This window comes from Wolffia australiana, chromosome 7 (assembly GCF_029677425.1).
Source record: "Wolffia australiana isolate 7733 chromosome 7, ASM2967742v1".
Taxonomy (NCBI): domain Eukaryota; kingdom Viridiplantae; phylum Streptophyta; class Magnoliopsida; order Alismatales; family Araceae; genus Wolffia; species Wolffia australiana.
The window spans coordinates 8,125,668-8,150,693 of NC_135841.1; the positions used below are offsets into that span (position 1 = coordinate 8,125,668).

The 25,026-nt window shown below is 42.3% G+C and overlaps 1 protein-coding gene across 5 annotated transcripts; it reads right to left on the reverse strand.

Annotated features, from left to right (window-relative positions):
- Positions 1–44: 44 nt before the first annotated feature.
- Positions 45–23,127, reverse strand: LOC144705196 (calmodulin-binding transcription activator 4-like). 5 transcript variants are annotated; one of them, XM_078577768.1, is made up of 12 exons: positions 22,769–23,127; positions 22,307–22,432; positions 22,091–22,206; positions 19,100–19,188; positions 4,751–4,796; positions 4,205–4,661; positions 3,862–4,037; positions 3,334–3,606; positions 2,588–3,261; positions 1,494–2,079; positions 560–853; positions 45–400 (listed from the first exon to the last, which is right to left on the reverse strand). In XM_078577768.1, exons 1-12 carry the CDS (start codon positions 22,776–22,778, stop codon positions 365–367), a joined length of 2,883 nt encoding a protein of 960 aa, XP_078433894.1. In that variant the 5' UTR covers positions 22,779–23,127; the 3' UTR covers positions 45–364. The 5 variants fall into 5 exon arrangements, with proteins under 5 accessions (XP_078433894.1, XP_078433896.1, XP_078433895.1 ...); XM_078577770.1 differs by having other exon boundaries at positions 22,732–23,127; XM_078577769.1 differs by lacking the exon at positions 22,769–23,127 and adding an exon at positions 22,560–22,719.
- Positions 23,128–25,026: the final 1,899 nt, after the last annotated feature.

The window sequence follows — 25,026 nt, forward strand, 5'->3', positions numbered from 1 at the left end:
CTACATCCATAACAATGGATTAGCAACTATATACAGCCCCAAAATTCATAAATAATGGATCCAATATTTTTAAAATTGATTTGGAACAGTACATGTTCTAAATTCAAATTCATTACAATGTATGTTGTTGTGTACCCTGTTCAACAATCGACAATAAGTTTACAGCTGGCCTACTAAATCCGCCTTCACTCAAGGCCGTTAGAATTGGTCGGATATTTGTTTCATGTGCTTCCCAAGAGAATATTTCCTTATTTATCAGGAGAACAATCTGTGGAAGCCAAACAATGAGACCGAGTGCAGGGATTTGTGCGATAAGTTAACAGGAATTGGTCATTGTCGGATGGAAACCGTCACCGCCACGGAGCTATGATGAAGATCGGCTTCCAATTTCTTCCTCCAACTGAAATTACCATTGTCAAATGATGATCAGATAAGTTCAATGGTGTGATTGAAATATTGCTAGCAAATTCTTCTAAAAATGGTATTCAGCGATATTATTTCTTCTATCTAGGGCGAAGTCCCGATTTCTGTTTTTTGCAAAGATATTTTGATCTGCTACCTTCCTTAACCAGTAGCTTTCGACCATTCGGCGGTACTGCTGCCTGGCTTCTCGAGACTGTGCCATAGAAAGAACTCTTGAGACAGCAACATCGAGAGCTGCATCAACTTTTTGCCGGCGAAAGACCTTCAGAATGTCCTCATCGTCTATTTCATCGTTCGCCTCTGATGTGGCATTGAATCCCCTCAATCCGCTTCCTCCACGTCGCCATCGGAGTACTGCCTTCTCAAAGATACTAACAGTCCAGAGGAATTCCCTGTACCTTTTCCTGGCTAGGAATCCTCTTATGCGTGCCTGTGCGATCAAAATTCCACACAGAACTTAGGAGCACAGTGGACTCAGATGTCTCATCAACATGAAGATTTGATGTGATGAAGGCTTCAGAATGGAAGATGAACGGAGAGGACGAGATGGGAAGGAATGGGATTTTGGTCAGCAATCAGTCATAGAGCCCACAGTTTCTGTTTTGTCTCACTCCGAGCTCAGTACATATTACTGATGATGATTTTTTTTTGAAATATATGACTTATGATGATAAGGGCCGGAACGGAAAATGGACTGCCATGTCCATGAGCCTTGGACTCTAGAGGTTTTTCTTTTAATTTTGTCAAATAGAATAAATTAATTTACAGCACCAGTCCTTCACAAACTTAGGAATGGGATTTTGGACAGAATTGGGTACCCGTACTTTTCATCAATATGGAGACTAGACGTGACAATGGTTTCATCAAATCTTCTTTGATTTAATAAATTAAAATTCCACCACCACAGCCTTTTTTGAAATTTTGGAAACAGGATTATTGAGAAAGTTGAGTATAGAACATGAAGACATGACGCAACAAGGTTTTCATTGAATTCCCAATTATAATAAATTAATATCCCCCACAACTCTTTTAGGAACTTAGAAAATGGAATTTTAGAGAGAGTAGAGTACCTGTATTTTCACAGCATGATGCCGCAACTTGAGGAAGTTCCCCCGGTTCCTCCATCCACGAAATCGTTTCTGAATACACATGACAGCCATTAAAAGCTTCTGATTATTTCGACTGTAGAGAGCCCCAGATGCACGTGAAAGCTCTTGAATTTCTGAAGGAGTGAAACAGAATTCTTCTTGAGCTTGTTGCGAAGCTTTTTCTCGTTTCATTCTAAATGAATGAGCCCGAAAGGCCGCCTGTATACGCGCTGCAGCCTGAGCAGCACTCCGTGCAGCTTCCAATGAATATTTGAGGGAAATCTGATCCTCTGTTTCACTGGCGTGTGTCCACTCATTGACATCAGATCGTTTATTAACTTCTTGGGTGATCAGATTAGTAGATTTCTTGGAGATCTCGCTGTGTTCCATGGTAAGTGCGGCAAGATGGTCATTCAGAGAAATTTCAGAAAGATATCCAGCGAGCCCTTGATGCCCGTTGGCTTCTGCTATGGAAGCAGCGGTCATCCCAATGGGGTCTCTTGTGCTTGGATCTGTTATTGCTCCCGCTGATGCTCCAGCAGCTAAAAGAGCAGACACCATTTCCTCCCTGGATCGTCATCAAGTAAACATTTTGCTTTTCAGAACACATTTATTTATCTTTTATATGATTTTTTAAAGACCTGGGTCTTTTAGTTTACACATTATTGAAATATCATATTCTCCTCTGTGATATGATAACTGAGGACTCCAACTTTAACGAGTGCCACCCTTGGATTACATTACTTTCCATACTGATGTCTGTGACGGGAAAAACTGGTAGAGACCTTGATGTTCTCTCTATGGACGACGATCTTTTGGGGGAGAGAATGATTGAAAGATAGAAAAAAAATAGAACGATAACACAGGAGCAGTGGTGGGTACCTGCTGTCTACTTGGAGAAAGGCTACAATAAGATAAAGTGAAACTTATCTTAAATCCAAATCATGGAAACAACCATGGCCGGGGTTGGGGATGTAATAAACAAATAGTTTCATCACAATATTTCTTGTTATTCCCATGTAATTCCAAAGAGAATGTGAAATGCACGAAAATAAGAGAAGACATGAATTTATTACCTTCCAAAACGTGCTGCCCAGTGCAGAGCTGTCCACCCCTTCTGATCCCGAAAATTCACTCCAATACCTGCCTCAAGCATAGGATTTAGAGCCCAAAGGAAGCCTAAACCAGAAATCATGTGAATAATTCTCTTCTCCTCCATAGATAGAGAACGATCTGGGGCTGCATCAGACAGCCCAATGCCCTTCAATCTCTGCATCAACTTGTCTTTTAGAAGTTCTTGCAGAAGCCAATTAACAATGCCAGTTGTGCTGCCACTTTGATTCATTAGTGACTCTATAATATGATCCCATTGTTCACTTCTTGACATAAGATTCTCGGAGAAACTGTTCTGCATCGAGCTACCATCGTTTTGAAATTCAACCAAAAGAATTCGTGTGAATTTCGTGAGTAGTAAAAGCTCTTCCCATTCGCAGTTTGTTTGGTTTTGGTCACATCTTCCTGAACCAGAAGTTTCAGGCTTCTCTAAGAACTCAAATTCTCTAATTTCACTGCACGATTCCCAGTTTCCAATAGTCAAGCACAATGTCACCCTCCCTGGAGCATGAACAGGAGCTTTGCAACGGAGCATATCTTTCTGGATGACTTCTGCTGGGACTTGAACGTTGCCGAACATTACTTTCCAGTCAAAATCCAAGTAGTTGCCAATCAGGAAGTCCCCCAAAATTAGAACCTGCAAACATAATAAATGATGCAAGACACACAATGCATTTAATAGTCAAGAGTTAGTTGGCGATGTTCATACCTGAGTACTATTATCATCATAGGAGAAAGCCCGTTCAGGTGAAATTTCATGAATGCAGAATAGTTGCTTCCCCAAAATTATCGAAATAGGATTTTTTGTTTCCAAATTTATTTGCTTTGGTAAAAATGATTTACTGCATTCATCAGATTGTCTGACCGTTTCAAAATCTTCATTTTGCACTCCATAATAAATCAGTTGACGATTCTGAACTTCTTGTTGGTTGTAAAATGCTGAATATGCATCCCGCATCTCCGGGTTAATTTCCTCCATAACCTAATTATTACAGCCGCACACTTTAGATAGTAGTAACATTTGCAACAAACCCAAAATATACGCAAAAAATAGAGACCATTTCTTTGAAGTGATGAACTGTTTTTGTGATGACAAGAAGGAAATCATAAAGTGCATGAATGACATCATTGGAGACACTAATTTGGTCATTTTAATTACACCATACAAAATTTTTAAAAAAATTGTGATTGGAAGCACGGTAATTATTTAGAGTTGGAAATGTGTTTATCAACATACGTGTTCCTGGACTTCCACGTCATGGAGGGATAAATTTTGGTTAACATCAGTCTCAAGTGTCTCGCTGATAGTGTAAGCTGGATATTGCAGGGGCTCCTTCCAAGTGCAGGGGATTTCTGCACGTGGGCAAAGTTCATCTAGTAGCTGAACTTCCCTTTTATTCCTGTTGCCTTCAGCTAAAGAAATTACATCTGAATTAATTTAGAAACTCTATGATGATATAATACTATAATAGCAACCCACCAGGTTGTGCATTATATATTTTTCAAGACATCATTACAATTCTAAACAACTACAGAATCGAGACTTATCTTCTGTGCTTAGCTACTAAAGGAATACATACCTGCGGGTTCTGTAAGTGGGACCATGATGCTATTGTCCCACCTGATATCTGGACTGATATCAGGACTACTTTGAATATATTCTGGTATACAAGGTAATTCACTTTTCCTTCCGTAATTAGTCTGCTTTTGAGTGCAATCAGACGTCTGGAGTGGATGAAGCAACTGGTCATCCAAAATTGGATTATAGTCTGAAATCAAGTGCTGCTCTAGGTTTCTCAGTGCTTCATGAACCTGTGCTTCACATTCCCGGCTAGAGCTACCAGAGCCTGTACTTTCACCAGAGGCATGATCATTAATCATAGATCCTCTCTCATACGGTTTGTTTTCTACATAACCTGGACTGTATGAACACAAATTAAATACTCCTTGCCCATCAATGGTTACAGGGCTCACGCACTGGGTGGAGATTGCAGAGACATTTTCTGATGAACTGGATGCCATTCCAAAGTATCTTCCCTGAAACCGAAAAAATAGATGTGTTGAAGGAACATACATCCATGTAAAAGATTTTTTTTTATGAAAAAGCATTATTGGGAGCTACGAACCTCTCTGACATCTCTATAATGAACAAGGACGATATGCTCGTATGCCCTGAAAAGATAAGATGGTGAACTTGGTTGAACTTATTATTACTTCTTTTGCAGAAGTCGCGTTGTCATGAAACATAAGAAGAGAAACTTAATTCTGAGACTAGGGGCCGAACAGAGATTATGTTTCTGTTGCATTTGGGTTTGAAGAGAAAGAGGTCAGAAAATGATTGAAATAAATGGTTCAATTATCTAACTGAATTCTCTGACGTTGAAATCCTAATGTTCTTTTGTCATGGCATAAAAATCTAGAAGAGTCTTTAGTTATTTCTGGTTTGCTCTTGAGTTGATATGGCCAGGTCATCCTGGTACAGTCCTCAATCAGGACCATGAACTATCTGACTCTGGTGAAGGACTGAGCATAGAGATGCTTGAACATCTCCCTTCTTTTCCTCGAAACACAGATATTTTGTGCTTTCCACATTCAAAAGCACCACAGGCTAACTCAGACACATTAATATTCTTAATAACGTCTAGAAATAACTTTTCAAAAACATTAAATAATGGATCTCCAATACGATAATAAGTAACTGAGCATATTCTCTATCTTTCTCTTGATCCCCACCTCACTTTCAGTTCCAGTCATCATTAGACCTGTACCACCAACATCTTCCACATACAGCTTGCCCATCCTAACTTAAAAGGGTCCAATTTTCTGCTCCAGGGCCATGTAGACATGGTCGTTCTGTTTTGTGCGAATGTGCGAATTTTGTTCGTTTTTTGAAAAAAAAAAAGAACAGAACAAAGAACAAGGCCCTGTGCTGTTCTTTTGTGCAAATTTTTTGTTCGTTTAAAACGAACAGAACAGAACAACCATGTCCAGGGCCATGTCATATACAAAACTCATGATAGCAAGCCTAGTATGGTCGGGTATTCCCCACAGGATGGCAAGCCAAGTAAGATGGCCTTTATAGCATGGGCCTCACAGGGTTACATGAAGAAATATTGTAGAGAGGGAAGTGAACAAGAAATGGAGAAAAGCTATTTCCTGATATGCTAACAGATCACTAACAGAGATGATTACTTGACAAGTATTTCCCAGAAGCTAAAGTCAGTTGGAGGATTTCTTGAAGGCAATATATCATGTTGAGCATTATTTGGCCCTCTCAATGTTTGGCCCTCTCTATATTTGGCCCCTTCTATCTTTGGCCCATTAGGGCCCCCTATATAAACCCTTGTAATCACTATTCTCAAATTTAATAGAATCATTTTCTGGTTTATAGTATCAAAAGACCTAATCTGGGTTCTTAGGACTCTCCTCTTCCTGCGTTCAGATCTCAGGCAGCTCGCCTGATCTCTGCGCTCAGCCGTCGCCTCGCACAGCCGCAGCTGCCGCAGCGCAGCATTCTTCAGCCGCACCCGCCACGCACGGCTGCACACAGGGTTGTCTTTGCTTGTCTTTGGCTGTCCTTAGCCTCCTGCACGCTTGTCCGGCCTGCCGTCCGTGAGCTTTGCTTCGACTGTGGGCGTTGCTTTGACTGGGCCTTCATCTGCCGTTTGTGCTGTCCAAGCCATCTCAGCACCTCTCCTTTGGCCAAATCTCAGCAATGACGAATCCTATTGCTGCTGCTGAGTCACCTGAAGCTCCGACCTCCTCGGTTACGCCAAACTCGACGCCACATGCACCTGCGGCGCCTATTGAGTCGGAAACTGGTCTTCCTCCCAGGACCTTTATCTTTGCCTCGGATACCGCCAGATGGCATGTTCACTGGCTTTAATCTGTTGCAATGGCGCCAGTACGTCCAAATTACCCTAAAGGGACGTCTCATGCGCCACCTTCTGGAAGACGGACCTCCTCGGACCGATCCGAAGTACTACGATTGGCTGGATGTCGAGGATTGTTCATCGCTGGCTCTTGGACAGCATTTCACCCAGCGGGTGAATTTCTGTCCCTGAGTCGCTAAGGCAGTCTGGGAAGCGGCGCTGAGAGTCACTCCAAGAAGCATAATATCGCCACTTTGTATGAATTGGTGCATCGGGCCTCCAATCTGCGGCAAGGGACCGGACCATTATGGAGTACAGAGCTCATCTCCTTGTGGAATGAGATCGACCACTACATGCCACCGGATCCTCACTCGGTGGATCGCAAGTACACTCTTCAACCGGTGTTCCAGTTCCTCATGGGACTGAACCCGGAGTATGGTCGCCACGGGCTCAGCTAATCCATCGGAGAAGGAGCTTACCTTCAAGGATGCTCTTCGCAGTGCCAGAATTGAAGAATCTCGCTTCCAGCAGGTGCAGACCCCGGTCACGGCACTTGTAGCTCAGTCCTCTCCGCGCGCCCATCGGCCACCACCGGTTCTTTGCCGCGTGGTCCGACTACTCGGTCTGAGGAGTCTCAAAGGGTGATCCTCTCTTTTGCAATTATTGCAAGAAGCGGGCCACAGGCGTGCTAAAAGCTTCAGCGGAAGCGCGTGCAACAGAGCAACCTTGCTACCGTCGCACCTTCCGTCAGCCAAGTGCCTCCTCCGGGTCAAGTGCCTATGCCATACGGACTTCTTCCCACTGGTGCCTCGCGGCTTTACTCCGGAAGAGATGGAACGCCCGCCGCTTGCTTGATCCTCCAGTCGTGGGCTCATGTTCCTTGGCCCACGCAGGTATGTCCACCGTTCTTCCTCCACCCCCATCTCCTTCCGACAATCCTCTTCATCTTCCACTTGGCTTGATTCCGGTGCCACCGCTCATATGACCCCTAATCCAAGAGCTTTTGTAACGTATGAACCCGTTTCTGGATCCTCTAAAGTCAAAACGGCCTCCGGCGATCTTCTCACCGTGGCGGGTATTGGTCGTGTGGCCGTCTCTTCCTCTATGCAATTACCTAAAGTTCTCCATGTTCCACGCCTAACTCATCATCTTCTTTCCTTGTCGAATCTTGTTCGCGATTTGAATCACGATCTTACATTCTCACCTCATTCATGTTTTTATCGTGATAAGGTGTCGGGGAGGAAGATTTCCATTGCTGAGGAGCATGAGGGGCTCTATCTTGTTCGACCTTCTTCGCCTTCTTTTGCTGTTGCTGCTACGGCAGTCTCTGCTTCTTCATCGGCCATCCTTCCTTTGCTACCCTTTATCGTCTCTTTCCAAAACTTTTCCAATGCCATTCTGTGGACCGATTTGTTTGTAATGCAACATCATCGCACTTCTTATCCTATCTCGTCTTCTCATTCTTCCACTCCTTTTCTCTTATTCACAGGACCTTCCCTATTCACAGCACTTCCGGATCTCGATGGTTATGCATCTTCATTGGTTTCAAGTGGGCCTATTTCTTAAAGAATAAATCGGAGATATCCGTGTTATTCCCCAATTCTACTCACTTGTTCAAACTCAATTCTCTCGTCCATCCGCCGCTTCGCTCCGACAATGTTAAAGACTATGTTAATACCTCGTTAAGCACCTTCTTTCAAGACAAAGGCATTATCCATGAAACCTCTTGCCCATATACACCCCAACAAAATGGCGTTGCCGAACGTAAATTCCGTCACATCTTTGAAATGACTCGGAGCCTTCTCTTCCATATGCATGTACCCAAGTATCTTTGGGGGGAAAGCCGTCTCCACCGCCATCCATCTCCTTAACCGCCTTCCGTCTAGAGTGCTTGATTTTTCCACACCTATTGACCGTCTTCAGCATGCCTTTCCCTCCCTCTCTCTCCGAACTAGTCTTACCCCTCGTGTATTCGGATGTGTTTGTTATGCGCCTAACCATCGCCTTGGTCGTGATAAACTTGACCCTCGTGCTGTGAAATGCGTGTTCGTTGGCTATTCCTCCACGCAAAAAGGTTATGTATGCTATCATCCACCCTCTCATCGGTGCGTCGTCACTAAAGATGCCACTTTCGATGAATTTCTCCCTTACTATTCTTCCACTTCTCCAGAGCCACCTTCATCACCACCCTCATCCGATCCACTTGAATTCCTAATTCTCCCTCAACCATCTCCTCCGTTATCCGTCTCTCGTCCATCCTCTCCCAGAAGTTGTGCCTCCCGACATCTCTCCGGCCCCCATCTCCGTCCCTCATGTGGAGCTTCCTCCTGTCCCGGCTGCTGAATTCTCCTCTTCGGCAGAACCTTCTTTGCCTCCACCACTTCCTATCCGCCGATGCCCGCCTGAAAACGCTATGGTATTACTCTAAGACCTCTCTTCCGATGCCCGCCTCAGTCGTCCTCCCACCTCTAGAATCCTCATTAGCCGTGCTGCCCTCTTCACGTTCTTCTCCTCTCTATCCCTTAGAGGCATCCATTTCTCACCGTCTCTCACCATCCTATCATGCACTTCTTACCTCACTTGATGCCACTTCCCTTCCGAAGACGGTGGACATTGCACTTTCATTTTCGCATTGGCGTCAGGCTATGGAGGAGGAGCGTGCTCTTGCTCAAAATGAGGCGTGGGATTTGGTTCCTCTACCGGCCGAAGCATCTAGTGGGTAGCCGTTGGGTTTATGCTGTGTTCTATTGAGAGGCACAAAGCTCGGGTTGTGGCGCAGGGGTTTACTCAGAAGCATGGCATTGATTATCAGGCGACATTTGCCCCGTTGCCAAGCTGAATACGGTGCGGATCCTCTTGGCTCTTGCTGCGGATCGTGGCTGGACTTTGCAGCAATATGATGTGAAGAATGCTTTTCTGCATGGCGATTTGACTGAGGAGATCTACATGGCATTACCTCCAGGCTATACTTCTTTAGTGAAGAAAGCACTATATGGCTTGAAGCAATCTCCTCGGCGTGGTTTGCCATGAAGATGGAGATCACACCTCTTCTACCGCCATTCCACGTCAGGGGAATAGCTATTCTGCTTGTGTCGTGGATGACATCATTATTACGGTGATGATCATTACTGAGCTGGCCATGTATCTCTCGTCGAGTTTGCTATTCGCCATCTTGGCCCGTTGAGGTATTTTCTTGGCATAGAGGTGGCATATTCTTCAAGCGGGATTTTTATTTGTCAGAGAAAGTATACGGTGGATCTTCTCTGCGAGCTTGGAAAGGAGGATTCGATTGATGCGAACCATCGAATGAGGAGCTTGCTGAGCCCGGACAATATAGAAGACTTGTGGGCAAACTGATTTATCTCACCCACACTCGTCAGACATTGCTTACGGTGTTCTGAGTCAGTTTATGCAGACAGTCATCTTCATGCTGCTCATCGTCTCTCCGGTTTCTGAAGGGCACCATTGGTCGTGGACTACTGGCATGCGTCAAGTCTACACTGATGCTGATTATGCAGGGTCCACATCGGGCTATTGCACCTTCTTGAGTAAGAAGCGTGCTGAAGCGGAGTTCCGTGCTCTGGCGCATGGTCTTTGCGGCACTTTGATTACCAAGCTCCTCCGGGAACTACGGTGTCAGTTAGCTCTCCTGTCCAGCTGTTCTGCGACAACAAATCGGCGATTAGCATTGCTCATGATCCCGTTCAGCATGACCGTACAAAGCACATCGAGATTGATCGTCATTTCATCAAAGAGAAGCTTGAATCGGGAAATTTTTGCACGCCATATGTTCCGTCCGCTGAACAGCTAGCAGATATCTTCACCAAAGGGCTTCATGCTCCTCGGTTTGAAGAGGTGGAAAACATCCACGCTCCAGCTTGAGGGAGTGTTGAGCATTATTTGGCCCTCTCTATGTTTGGCCCTCTCTATATTTGGCCCCTTCTATCTTTGGCCCATTAGGGCCCCCTATATAAACCCTTGTAATCACTATTCTCAAATTTAATAGAATCATTTTCTGGTTTACATATCATGACATTCAGCTGGATAAGGTTTGGTAGGCGATAGGGCCTGGAAATTATAGCTTTGGTTTCCGGGCAGTGTCACAACCCTAAAGTTGCAAGCAACAGCCCCTTCCTCCTTGGTCTTTTCCCTGAAAGATGAAGCAGCTTAGTGAGTCAAAGTCTTCTTTGAAGACCAATCTATGCGCAAGGCAGATCACGGGGTTGAGGACTCCAAGACCTCTGTAAGCAATAAGGTGATTTGACACAGGTACCCCCCAATGGTATTTAGGTCTTTCATACTTTTAGTCCTTATTAAACCCTTTTGGCCTCTCCCTGAGCGGACACACTGGTGTTTGGATGCTCATTTCTGTTTGATATGTACTTTTCAAGAAAGTACCATAGAAGGAAAAGGTGGGGGGGTCAACAGACCGTTGACCTGACGACCTAACCTGGGACTTGACCCTATAAATTAGAGGGAGTCATGGTCAGGGGAGGTAGGACATTATTCTTGATTCAGGCCTGCGACAGTTATGTTGCCGGAGGACCAGAGACGCGGAGCTACACTGCAGACCTGGAAAGGGGATTACGACGATGAGGAAGGAGCTCCGTAACGGGAAGGGCGAGCCAACCTATCATCTAATTCTGCTATCTTTCTATCTCTATTCTCTCTCCCTCAACATCGGATTCAGACTCACAATTGGGGAATATTGGCAAATTCGTGAGTTTCTATTGAAGATAATTCATTGATACAACATAGGTGTATCATATTAGTTGGATAGTTATCTAATAAAGCACATCATCGGCCACAATCACTCTCGTCCCTAGGTCTTCCCCCACCCTAGCACTCCCTTTCCCTTCCCATCTTCCAAGTTCCCGGATAAGAGCCTTCCACGGTTTTTACCAGAAGGAAGCAGAGATGAGAAAAAGTGCAGCATCTGCCAGTGGTGGCCACAGCAAAAATCACTGTAACTGCAGAGGATGGAGGTCTATTGGCTGACTACAACTGGAATGTCATGTTGTCATAGCTGCTATACGATCTATTGGAGGTTGTGGACTCCAGTAATTCTGCTCAGGTGTGGCTTCAAAGACCAGAAACACCTTGGTTAAAGCAGATTGCCAATGAAGAGGGATTTGTGATGCATGAAGAGGGTGAAATTTGCCTAATGCTTTGCAGAGAACTCATTGTGCACACGGAGCAGTTGATAACTGTACCTAGATATTCAATTGCATTATTTAAAGGAGATTCAATGGCAAGTCAGAAATATCTGTTGCATTAGAAGATCATTTCACAGTTGGCCCACTCACACTAAAGATGCAACAAGAAGTAAAGCAGAAATAAAGAGAGGTAATAAGGCAGATGATAAATTAGGTGCTGAAGGACATATTATAAGACTCAACCACTGTGTGTGGTATATAAACCCCCTGTAATCTGGACATAACATTCAGCCACCGGTCTCAAAATAAGTTTGTGGATTTCTGTCTCTGAAGGATCCATTGAAATCTGCATTCCAATGTTCATGGTGAGATCTACTGACTTGACAGCAGCTGATAATCTAGAGGAGAGAAGATTGTGTTTTGTTTCATGAAAAAACAATCTATTTCAAGAACATAAGCTGCCAAATAATGTATTTCAGCGTTACACCCCTAGGACCATGTCTTCGGCTAAGACGACCCATCATGCCCAGCATGCAACTGATTTTGACTCACATGCTGATCAGCTAAACCATCCCCTCCTTAAAAGACCGATAAGTGTTAGAGTTAGGAGGCTGTTATGGACCTCCCACAATTCTACAAGAAACGTCCAAGAAAAGTATAACAGAACAGCTGGACTTTGGGCGGGAAAAACGCCTACATAAATAAAGGTCTTCAAGCAGAAGAAAGGGGGGATATTTTTGAAGTGTTGTCTGGCCGGAGATTCTCCACCGGAGGCGAGAAGGAAGCCGATGCAGCTGAAGCCTCTCGTTTCGTCTAGTCTTTCCTTTCGTGGATCTTCTTTACCACCTCTTGATTCTCTACCATCTTTGTACTCCTATCGGAGAACATTTGAATTGATCATTGATACAAATTCTTGGTTTTCTTGACGAATTTTGGGAGATCTATATCACTGGTATCAGAGCAAACGATTCTCGGCTATTTTACCCAAGCATGGAGCAAGATATGAGGGCCGATCAACCAGATCTGGATTTCCAAAGGAGGACCACCAACGTTCTCGAGCATCTTATGGAGCAAATTGCAAATCTCAACCTACGTATTAACGGTATCCAGCAACCAGATGCGGCGGCAGTTGAGGTGCCAGACACCCTCGGAGGCAACAAGGAATTCATCACCAGGAAATGAGGTTAGAAAATACTCACTATAGACGAGGAGATCTACCATTTTTTCAGGTTGACAACGCTGATGGATGGATCACAAGCGTGGAGCGATTTTTCCGTATGCATCCTATGTCAGATTATGACAAAATGCAGCTAATTTCAATACATCTGGATAATTCAGCTCAAAATTGGTTCATCTACACCGAAAAAGAAGTGGGATTTCGAGATTGGGCAGACTTCAAGCAGAAGTTCTCAAATAGGTATAGAGTTTCAGCTGACAGTTTATATCAGGAATTAATGGAAGTAACCCAAAATGGATCTGTCCATGACTATGGAGCAGAATTTGAACGCATACTGGCTCAGTTGCCGTACATTGAGCCCAAGATCAAGGAAATAGCATATCTACGCGGATTAAAACCGGATATCCATACAGAGGTACAAAGGTATCAACCATTTTGCCTTCAAGAAATGATGGATTTATCGATTCAGGCAGAGATAGATTTGAAATGTCAATATCTATCCAAATGCGCGCGCATCGGGTAATGTCAATCAGAGAATAATACAGCCTTATACACATCCCACAGAAGCGCCCCCCACAAATCGTTTGAATATAAAACCAAGAAATAGAAGCATACACATGATTCCTTCAAATCAAACTGCTCAACCCTCAAAGCAAGATCGGTCCAATGAAGGACGTAATCTCAAGCTTACAGATGGTGAATTTCAATTACGTAAATCTAAGGGCCTCTGCTTTTATTGTAATGAAAGATTTACACCAGGGCACCGGTGTAAGAAAGATCTCAATCTTATAATGGTACTAGAAGGTGATCAAGACAACGAAGTTCAGGAAATTGAAGGGGATTTTATGCAAACAGATGAAGACAATATTATTGGGGGAGCAAACTTCATGGCTCAAGCTGTTCTAAATTTCTTCTAGAACCATGACGCACACGATATGCTGAAACTATGGGGAAGTACCTTCTGCCATCAAATACGAATTCTTATAGATACACGAGCAACGCAGAATTTCATTCATCAAGAACTGACTACCAGGTTCTCTATTCCAATAGCTGGAAAAAGTAAATTTGCAATAATGTTAGCTAATGGTGTAACTCAGCCGTCTCCAGGAATCTGTTGCAATGTTCCTATATATACTCAAGGACTTGAGTTTGTACAAGATTTCATCCCCATTCCTCTGAGAAGTGTAGAATGATTCTGGGAATTCCTTGGCTGAAATCATTGGACTGGTTCTATGGTAATTTCACTATCCTGACTCTAAAAATTCTGTACCAAGGACGTCTACACCTGCTTAAAGCGGATTCAGATCTTACATCAAAGATGGATTCATATGCACCTTCAACACAAGAGTTACTGCAGAGTAAGAGACAGTTTAGAGAACTCTACAAGGCTTCTAATCCAGATATTCCTACGGTATTTCAACTTCAACCCAACTTTGAGGACCAGAATTTTTCAATGTTATACCCTCCTGTTTTTGAACCCACATTACGTTTACCTCCAAAACGTTCATTTGATCACAAGATTTTTCTCGCTCCTCATTCTACACCTGAAAATTTGAGACCCTACCGGTATTCACATCTACACAAAAATGAATTAGAACACCTGGTCCAGGAGTTGCTTGACTTGAAATTCGTTCGTCATTCTAGCAGCCCTTTTTCTAGCCCAGCCTTGATGGTTAAGAAGAAAGATGGGGGATGGAGAACGTGTGTGGATTACAGAGCTTTAAATAAGATGAAAATACCAAATAGATATCCAATTCCCATTGTGGATGAACTACTCGAAGAATTACATGGAGCCACCACCTTTACCAAGTTAGATCTCAAGTATGGATACTACCAAATTTGTATGCACGAAAATGATATTCCTAAGACTGCTTTCAAGACTCATCAGGGCCACTACGAATTTACTGTAATGCCGTTTGGTTTGACTAATGCACCAGCCACATTTCAGGCACTTATGAATTCTATTTTTCAACCATATATGCGCAAATTTGTTCTTGTTTTCTTTGATGATATCCTAATATTCCATCAGAACCAGCATATTCAGTCAGAACCGGCAACAGCATGAGCAACATTTGCATATGGTCTTTCAAATTCCAGAACAAAATCAACTTTGGATCAATTCAAAAAAATGCCACATTGGTCAAAGTCAGATCAGTTATCTTGGGCATCAAATATCAGAAAGTGGGGTTGCGACAGATAAGGAAAAGATCCAAAGTATTATTCAATGGCCAATTCCTAAGACACCAAAGCAGCTCCGAGGATTTCTCGAACTCACAAATTATAACAGACGATTCGTTGCTCATTATGCCTCTAAAGCCCTACCACTTCATTGCTCAAGAAAAATTCTTTCAGATGGAATGATGAGGCCACTAATGCATTTGAAGCACTGAAAGAAGCTATGTCCACAACTCCGATTCTACAACAACCAGATTTCACCAAATCATTTGCTGTGGAAACAGATGCTTCAAATTTCGGCATAGGAGCTATCCTATCACAGGAAGGACACCCTATATCATACTTATCGCATAAAGGAAAATTGAAATCAGCCTACGAAAGAGAAATGATGGCCGCCGTTCTTTCCGTTCATAAGTGGAAGCATTATCTACTTTTTCACAAATTTACTATTTTTACTGATCAATTCAGTCTTAAATTCCTGAATGAACACCAAGAAATTCCTCAACAATATCATAAATGGATAGCGAAGCTGCTGGGTTATGACTTCAAAAGCAAATATAAAGCAGGGAAGAACAACATTGTGGCTAATTCCCTATCTCGTTCCATGAATGATATTGCAATTCAAGCAATTACACCTGAAGATTTCAGATGCAACTCTCTATCTACTCTTCACTGGTTAGACAAACTACTCCTCGTAAGTGAACTCTCAGCTGACTCTCAACTTAGCAAGATAATAGAAGCACTTCGTCTGAATAAATCAACATATCAGCATTATACTCTGCAACAGGATCTCATTTTTCATAAGAAGAAGCTGGTCATTCCAAAAAATTCCATCCTCATTCCTCTCATATTAAATGAATTCCATGATGCTAAGATGGGTGGCCATGGGGGATTCCAGAAAACGTATAAAATAATTTCATTACAACTCACCTGGGCTGGAATGATGAAGCAGATTAAGAAGTATGTCTCTGAATATCAAATTTTCCAAAGAAACCAAGCATCAAATCTTACTCCTGCAGGACTCTTGCAACCTCTACCAATACTAGACAAAATCTGGGAAGATATATCTCTAGATTTTATTGAGGTCATCCAACTTCAAACGGATTCAATGCAATCATGGTAGTGGTCGACCGTTTGAGTAAATATTCTCATTATGTTGCACTGAAACATCCCTTTTCAGCTCAAGGAATCGCATAAATTTTTAACAGAGAAATCGTCCGACTTCATGGCATTCCAAAGTCTATACTTTTAGATCGAGGAAGCGTTTTCACAAGCTCATTCTGGAAGGAACTTCATAAGGCCTAAGGCACAATGTTGAAGATGAGCTCGTCCTATCACCCAGAAACTGATTGGCAAACAGAGGTCTCTAACAGGGTGTTGGAATGCTATCTCCGTTGCTTTTCTTCTGAATGCCCAAAATAATGGTCAAAAAGGTTACCTTGGGCCGAGTATAGCTATAATTCTTCATTTCATTCATTTATCAAGACCACACCATTCAATGTGGTATATGGCAGGGACCCACCCACATTAGTCAGATATGGAACTGAACCTTCACCCAACGACTCCCTTGACCAATTATTATCAGAACACGACATCATCCTAGACCGAATCAAGACACATTTATGCAAGTCCCAATCTATCATGAAGAAAAATGCAGACAAACATCCCCGTGATGTTGATTATAATATTGGAGACCGAGTCTACATCAAAATACGTCCTTATCATATGAAATCACTTGCTAAAAGAACTTCAGAAAAATTAGCTCCGAAATTCTTCGGCCCTTTTACTATATTGGAAAAGATAGGCCCCGTCGCTTACAAACTTGATTTACCATCTACTACTACCATTCATCCTGTGTTTCACGTCTCAAATCTCCACAAGGCAATTGGCGATAATATCCTTTAGTCTTCAATTCCAACTAATCTGACTGATGAATGGGAATGGCAGGTATATCCCAAATCAGTGTGATCCTACCGTTTCAACCGTGATGGCATGCAACTCTTAATCAAGTGGAAGAATCTACCACATCATGAAGCTATATGGGAAGATTTACATGTTATTCAAAAACAATTTACAAACTTTCCAATTGAGGACAATTGGGTTCTCGAGGAGGGGAGTAATGTTACAGACCTCCCACGTTTCTACAAGAAAAGTATAACAGAACAGCTGGACTTTGGGCGGGAAAAACGCCTATATAAATAAAGGTCTTCAAGCAGAAGAAAGGGGGGATATTTATGAAGTGTTGTCTGGCGGGAGATTCTCCACCGGAGACGAGAAGGAAGCTGATGCAGCTGAAGCCTCTCTTTTCGTCTAGTCTTTCCTTTCGTGGATCTTCTTTACCACCTCTTGATTCTCTACGATCTTTGTACTCCTATCGGAGAACATTTGAATTGATCATTGATACAAATTCTTGGTTTTCTTGACGAATTTTGGGAGATCGATATCAGAGGCCTTCAAGAAGTTTTATTAAAGAGGTTTGCTGCACGATGAAGTGCTAGGAGAGGCAATCCAGGCTTTCAGAGATACCTGGTTTTGGGCTTTTCTGTTCATTGGGTGGAATGTTCTTGGGTGGAATGTTCTTGGGTGGAATGTTCTTGGGTGGATGGTACTCTTGGTTAAATATTTTATCTTCCTATCCTTTGAGTTCTTGTTCCCTCTCGCGAATGACATTAACGGAGTTGGAGCAGTAACAATTAATTCTGCATCTTCAAGGTGCTGGATGCTCAACCAAGCTTCTCCCATTGATAGGATGTTTCCCTGTGTTTAATACATGTGAATATCTTATTCAACCCAATCAAGAAATGAATCTTGAATTCATCCAGTTATCATTGGAGAAGCAGCACAATGTAATAGTTTTGCCTCTGTGGCAATCAGTGGTGATTTTCAGCACTCTACTTGACAGTGCTCTCTACCAGATCTTCAAATCCAAGTTGGAGAATCCTAAGAATGACTTCCAAGCCATCTCCATCCAGATTTCAGACTCCTTCAAGCAGAGAACCTTGAACTTTTCCATCCAGGGAGATGAGGGTGGAGAGAGGAAAGGCTTCTTCCCTTAGGGAGCCAACGTTTTAGTCTACCTGTTCTTACAGAGCATGAAATACATTGAGAAATATGAAGTTAACAAAGGTATACTGGCCCTTTAAAGGTCCAGATCCATACTTGTATCCCCTAGGGGGAGCATCACTTGTATACACTTGTATAACAGGGATTACAAATTTCATATGTTTCTGTTAGAATCCTGAAGAATCTTTCTTAACAAGCTGGGACAGTATGTGGTTCAGGCCTGGCAGAGCCTTTGGCAGGACCGAATCTTCTTATAATGGTCTACAGGGGATATTAATACCCTTTTGCAGTCCTTTTGGATGAAATCTTTTGGTCATATTGACACGCGGGTTTCTCTAAGGCATGTGGCACTGCTCTGGACAACTTGAGGAAGGAACTTCCATTCTGGAAGTCTTTGAGGCTTCGGCCCCTCCATCTTCCCACCTTTTCTTTCTTCTCAATTTCCCCGTTCCCTGCTCAATCTGTGGAAAACTGACCGTTTCCTTTAAAATTAAAAAAAAGAATTGCATTACACTAGAAGGTGGCAGTCTGTCTGATGTCAGATCTGTTATTGCAGCATATTGAGACATCCACAGATAAGTAAGATTATCTAACGTCAGGCTGAACCTCTGATCAGCTAAATTATGAGACAAGAAAGCTTTGTTCTATTACCTTACTTCGGCACAACATAATGGCAAATGCAAGAAGCAAAACTCTCCAGTTCATCCTTCCCTCCGACAAAGAAGGTCAACTAAACTTGACCTCTAATGAAAAAGGTTTTAAAGCCGCGTTAATGTATCCGTCAACTTCCAAATTAAATGACACATCTTTTGACAGGGTCCCAAAGGCAGACCACAAGGGCTGCACTTCAATGACTAATTATCTACCTTGCAGTTGGTGAATAAGATTTATATTAAAAAATAAAATTTAAAAGTGAGGAAACTGGGCAGAATAACTTGATGTATTGTTCATATGGAAAGATAATGAACATGTGGTGGAAACTGAATAATTACAAAGCACATGTTACTAGTTTCCAAAAAATACAGCACTTACGGGTCAAGCATCCAGTAGCTGCGCCTCTGAAACAAAGGATTTTCATCTCCATGAGCATAGTAGCAACTCAAAACAGGAACATTATCAACCTTATCACAAAAGTGGTAAGAATCAAAAGATGAACCATGATATGAATAACCATATTCAGTTTCTATGAAGAATAGATTTGAATACAAAAACCACAAGAGAAAAATACAGGTAAAATTTTGAAGGAATAAAAGGTGAGCCCATAGAATGATGAAAGATAAAGAGTTCTACAATTAATTGGTTATGGCACTCCTCTTTCCACGTGCTCTGCATTCCAGGAAAAAGAATCTTAGAATTAGAAGTTGAGAAACTGATACTTGCAATAGTATCAAAAGGATTTAGAATTCCAGAATTCCCCCAATATCCACAAATGTAGAGTATTTCGATAATGTTCAAGAATGAAAACGTAGGCTTCTTGGAGTGATCACGACGGCTCTTGTCTCGGAGCTCCTTCGAGACCGTGGCGGTCCTCCCTCCTCGAGGTTGAACTCCTCCCCCCAAGCGATCAAGCGGAGCCAGTTGCCAAGCTCCACTCTTCCCCTCTGGTAAAGAGGCCTCAAGATCAAGAAAGAAATCGTTAGTTTGCCTGGGCGATTCCTCTATTTATATGTGTCCGAGGAATGTCTTTCCCGCCAAATCACTTGGTCTGGTCAACCTTCTGTTGACCAGATCTAGGCTTCCTTCTTCGGTAAGTCTTGAAATAACACGTATCAGAAACATATTCTAATTCAGTTGGATGACCTAAGACGGATTGATATTTGATGAAAATGATCTGTGAGGGATCTCCCATGTACAGTTGAGTTCTCCAAACGGCCAGGCTTATCAGTCCAAAAGAAAGAAATCATCACACACCCCAGTTTGTAATAGTTCGTCCCTTTTTACTCCCTCCCTCAGTATACTACATTTCAACTGACCTCCCACCCAGCCAGAGATCCAGAATACCACATGCTCAAGTCCTTGAGCTCCAGCTGAATGCAGCACTTGCTCCAAGAAAACCATCGCGCGCCCCAGTTTTGAATTACTTAAAGTGTACCTGATGTCCCCCCTCCCATATCATATCTTTTTTCCAAACGCTCCTTTCTTAATGGTCCTGTCTTGGCTTATCTTTATCAATAATGGGCCTCTCTTTGGCCCTTTCTTCCCAAGCATCCACATGCTACCCCAGTTGAAATGTACTTATTTACTCAGTTGAACAGGGGTCATCTAATGATTGACCCTTGTTCTGACCCGCTTGCCTCCTCATTCCTCCTCTGATGTAGATGACCCTTTTCTTGACCTCTCTTATATCCAATATAAGCCAAATGGGCACCGAAGGATATTGTAGGTAAACATTTTTCACTTAGATCCTCATTACACTGAGAAAAGTATCTTCAGAATGTCTCTTTAAGAAAGCTTCAGTCCAAAGCCAAGAACTTGTGTAAAAGCTTCATCGGGAGGAATGCAATACTACTTCCTTTCCAGTTGAGAGGGGGAATCATAATTCTTCACACATTATTCCTTGATGCTTTGATTCCATCCTTAGAGAGAGGTTTCAATAATATGGCAAAGCCAAAGCAATGGGTGAGCTGTTCTTGGTCACAATTTATTTTTTGCTTAGTTGTACAGATGCCCCAGCCATCAGTAATAGTTTTTAACACAGGCAATTCCAACATGGTATCAGAGCCAAGGTTGCAGGTTCAAGTCCCAAAAAAAGAATAGGGGATTATGAAATGCTTGGCTCCTTCAGACTTTATGATTCTTCAACCAATCTAAAATATGTCTCCATTTGAGTTGGATCTCGTGAAAATTCTTCTCTCGGTGTATCCAACAATCTAAGGCACGTGCAATAGAGCGTTCAAATAATTTTGTAGAAATTGAAGCACCTCATTTTGCTTCATGCATGTGCTACCCCAGAAAAGAAAGGTATAAATAAACGCTCTAGAGAAAACTGGTTTTATACACGACATTCAGAAATGGGAAATTTATGAAACTGTATAGCCCCTTGACCAGGATCAGTATACACTATTTGTTGGAAAACTTCAATACTTTGCACTTGTCCCGACATCTCTTTCTAAATCAATTTATGCATAATCTGCTTCTTACGTTGCTCGACAGACTAAAAAAAATCCCAAAAAGGCACTCTCGGTGTTTGGTACACTGTTCATATGAAGTGAACCTATATCTATGAAATTTTACACTCGCAGATACACTTGTTTGTGGTTAATCTTTGCATCTGGATTGGTGTTTGGTACCTCTACATGTGAAGTGAACCTATATCTCCGAAATTTTACACTTACAGACTACAATGGTTTGTGGTTAATCTTTGGTTCTCTTTATTAGGGGGGAACACCTAATCATCAACCAGCAGTATCATATCATAGAGCAGAAGCAAACCTTTGAGTTACTATCAGGGATTTGTGAAGTCTTTTAGTAACTTATTCTCACACCTAAAGATAAGGGAGTTAATTTTAGTGGGCCCTGGCCCATTGATACGATCCTCGTTGTATGTAGGATTAATTCATCAATCAGCCCAATAAGGACAGACAAAGACATATAATCAAGTTGGTTCCTTTATCTATCCACTCTAGGGGATGTCCATCCTGTAGGTTATCCATCCCTGCATTATGTCGACCGTAATTTATGTTTGGAGGTCTGGCGGCACTGGGAGGATGTTCTTCATCTCCATTAAGGAATCCAGATCAACTTCTGTCTGACTACGGGAAAAAGGAAGGCCAAATTCATGAAGTTCCTCATAGTTACCCAGATACCTTACACGTGATTTTTGCTACAGCAAAACGAAAATTAAAAATCTGATCAACTAAAGCTAAATCATTTACTTCTTTCAGTTTTCAAGAAATAAATCATTTAATTCTTATATTCGTTTGCAATAAATAGAGATTCTGACTATAAAAAATGATAAACTTCGCAATAAATCAGTAAAAACTAAGAAGAAACGATAATCAAAGTATGCTTCCACGAACTAACCTTTAAATGCTCGTGTGCCTCCCGAATCGTTCTCCCATCCTTCGTACGCCGCCAGATATGCCCATCCTTGCGGAAAAATCTGAGAACTCTCCGGTTGTAAAGGAATAATGTTCCACCTTATTATCAACCAGTCAAAAGGTTGGCTAGTGTCATCCACGATTCATATATTTATCGAATTAAAAGAAAAAAAAGTTTATGCATCCAATTGGAAATTACCAGGAGGCATATTGGCCGGCAACGAGGATATAGTGTTCTCGTCATGGTTCCTCAGAATAAAGAGAACTTCCGCGGGCTTGAGCCACTCATATCTAGCTTTCTGGAACAACTGCCGAAGATCAAATCCTGGTAAATCGCGCAAATGAGGAATATCGTCAACGATACTAAGCAACAAAGACGACGTAATCGGTAGAGGCAACGACTTTGTGAAAGCATTCGAGCCTACAGCGAACAATTATAACCACATTCATACCCTAAGATTCAGCCATCTTTCAGAAGAAATTGATAAGTAGTATCTATAGGTGAATCGATAGCTAAGCTCAAATCACGAGTCGATCAGCTGTATCCTCAACATAGGTTAGAAATTCCAGGACAAAGATCAAGAACTTCGATCAATAAAAAGAACTACTCCCAGTGAAACATGCCTCAATACCCTTCCAGATTTAAAAAACTACTCCCGACCTTGTTGCATGCTAACAAGTACTATGCAGACGATTCTGCGGAAGTTTCTGGCAGGGATTTCCTTCAAGTGGAAGAGCAGCGAGCATCTGGAACGGACGAGCCGCTACCAAGTTCTGACGTGAATTTGGTATCAGGACGCCAACGGATTTACCGGACGATCGAACATCGAAAGATCAAGCAACTCCTGTCGGTGAGCAGCAGCGGTAAATCCTTCAACACTTTCAAACAAAACGACGATTTGAGGCTTGGCAGGGAAGAACGAGACTAGCAAGAACGAAGATTTGGATTTCGTTTCCTCCGACATCGACCGCTATCCCTTCCCTTCCCTTCCACGCCGCAGTCAAACTCTCCCGCGGAAATTTCAACGGACTGCGATTTTGGATGGATAACCGATGGTTGGGAACGGCACGTCCGGGACGTGAAGCCCGGACGTGACGGAGAGGATGACGATCCGTGATCCGTCGCGTCACCGTCCCGTCACACGTCCACGGATTTTGGACGTGTAAGACTGAAAAAAGAGTAACTCCGTCACAAGAGCATCATGTGTGACCTGAAAAAAGAATAACCCTTGTGGAGAGAGAGAATCAGAGGGGTATATCTCCAATTATTTTTAAATAGCATCCTTTTGCGCGTGCAAATTAGCAGAGGGACTTTTCTGCAAAATGCCAAGAAATTGAGTTAGTGACGCCATGTAACAAATTCTTAGTTGTCAGAAAGTTTAAATCTAACGGTTTTTAAGCCTTTTTGATGATTTTTAAAGACTCTTAAAAATCCGAGACAGCCATCATCCGTGACGGCCGTCCTGTCATGACCCCCATCTAATGCCCCCAGGTCGTCATCCGTCACCATCACTGGCCCCTTATTCCGTCACCATCACCAACACATTATCCATCACGATATCGTACCGTGACGTGTGACGTGACGGATGGCAGCTGCCAAACCCTAACTGATGGCGAGTTTGGATAGACAGGATGGTATTGAACGACCGTTCATCCGTCCACATTTGTCATCATCACCATTCTGTCATCATTAGTTCGTAATGGAGAAATGGAATGGATGATGGAATGGACTAAATAAGTACAAATGAGAGAGGGAGGGGGAGAGAGAGAGAGAGAGGATGGTTTTGACTTGTGAGTATAGTGCGCAGATGGGGATGCTGGATGGTTAGGGAAGGAGCTTTTGTTTTGTCCTACTTCCTATTTCTTGGGTTCATCGCAAACCGTCCCATCCCAAAACCCTCCCATCCAAATTTATCCCGTCTGAAACCACCCCGTTTTAAACTGTCCCGTTGGAAGGTGGGAGCACCCCTGACACCCCTTTTCATATGACATCCAGAATGGAAAACATAGATGTCCAAATTCATAGAACCTTCAAATTTCCATAAAAAAATCATGAAACAAAATTTGAGTACGTTCATCCTGGGTCATTCCAACGCACGAGGACATAATGGTTTTTATATCCAGAATGAAACCACCCCACCCTTTGCCTGGCTTGCTAATTTCATTCTTATCCAACTTCTAAAGTCCTGGAGGGGACAGTTTTTTGTCGCCCAGACTAAAAAAACCATCTAGTGCACTTTAGGTGTGAGTCGGGTTTGATCAGACCGAACCCGGACCATCAGTCCACTGTTTTATGGTGGACCGACTGGTCGGAACCATATATTAATTAGTAAATAAAAAATATATTTTCCTGGTCAACTCCTCCCCCTTTCCCCATTCCTCCCCAGTTACTACTGCCAATCACACACACCTCCAGCTAATCCATAATATCTTCATCATTTCTATAATATGGTTATTTTGGTCATTTCATTTTCAAATCCAATATTCCTAAATTATTCACTCCTCCATTCATAAGAAATTTTATCCAATAAGGTGCCCAAAAGGACAGTTTACCTCTTTGTTATGTGTGTACATAGAGTTAAGATTTTTTCTTAGAAAATCATTAAAAGCTGCAATTTTATAATCAAAATGAATTTTGATAAGTTGAATGACATTCACTTTATTTCTATCCATTAGAATTTCAATGATTAAACAGTATAATCAAAACTTTTATCCAAATTAAATTCTGTTTTTTGTGAAACTAGGTAGACATCAAATCTTGTGAAAAATCCATAGAAAACATATGAAGTTTCAGGAGTAATATTTTAAACCAAAATATCCTTGTTCACAAATAATATATTATTTTTAATAAATCAAACTTACAACATTTTTCAGTTTTAAAATTAGCTTTTGCTCGTATTATATCTTTCAGAAAAAAAC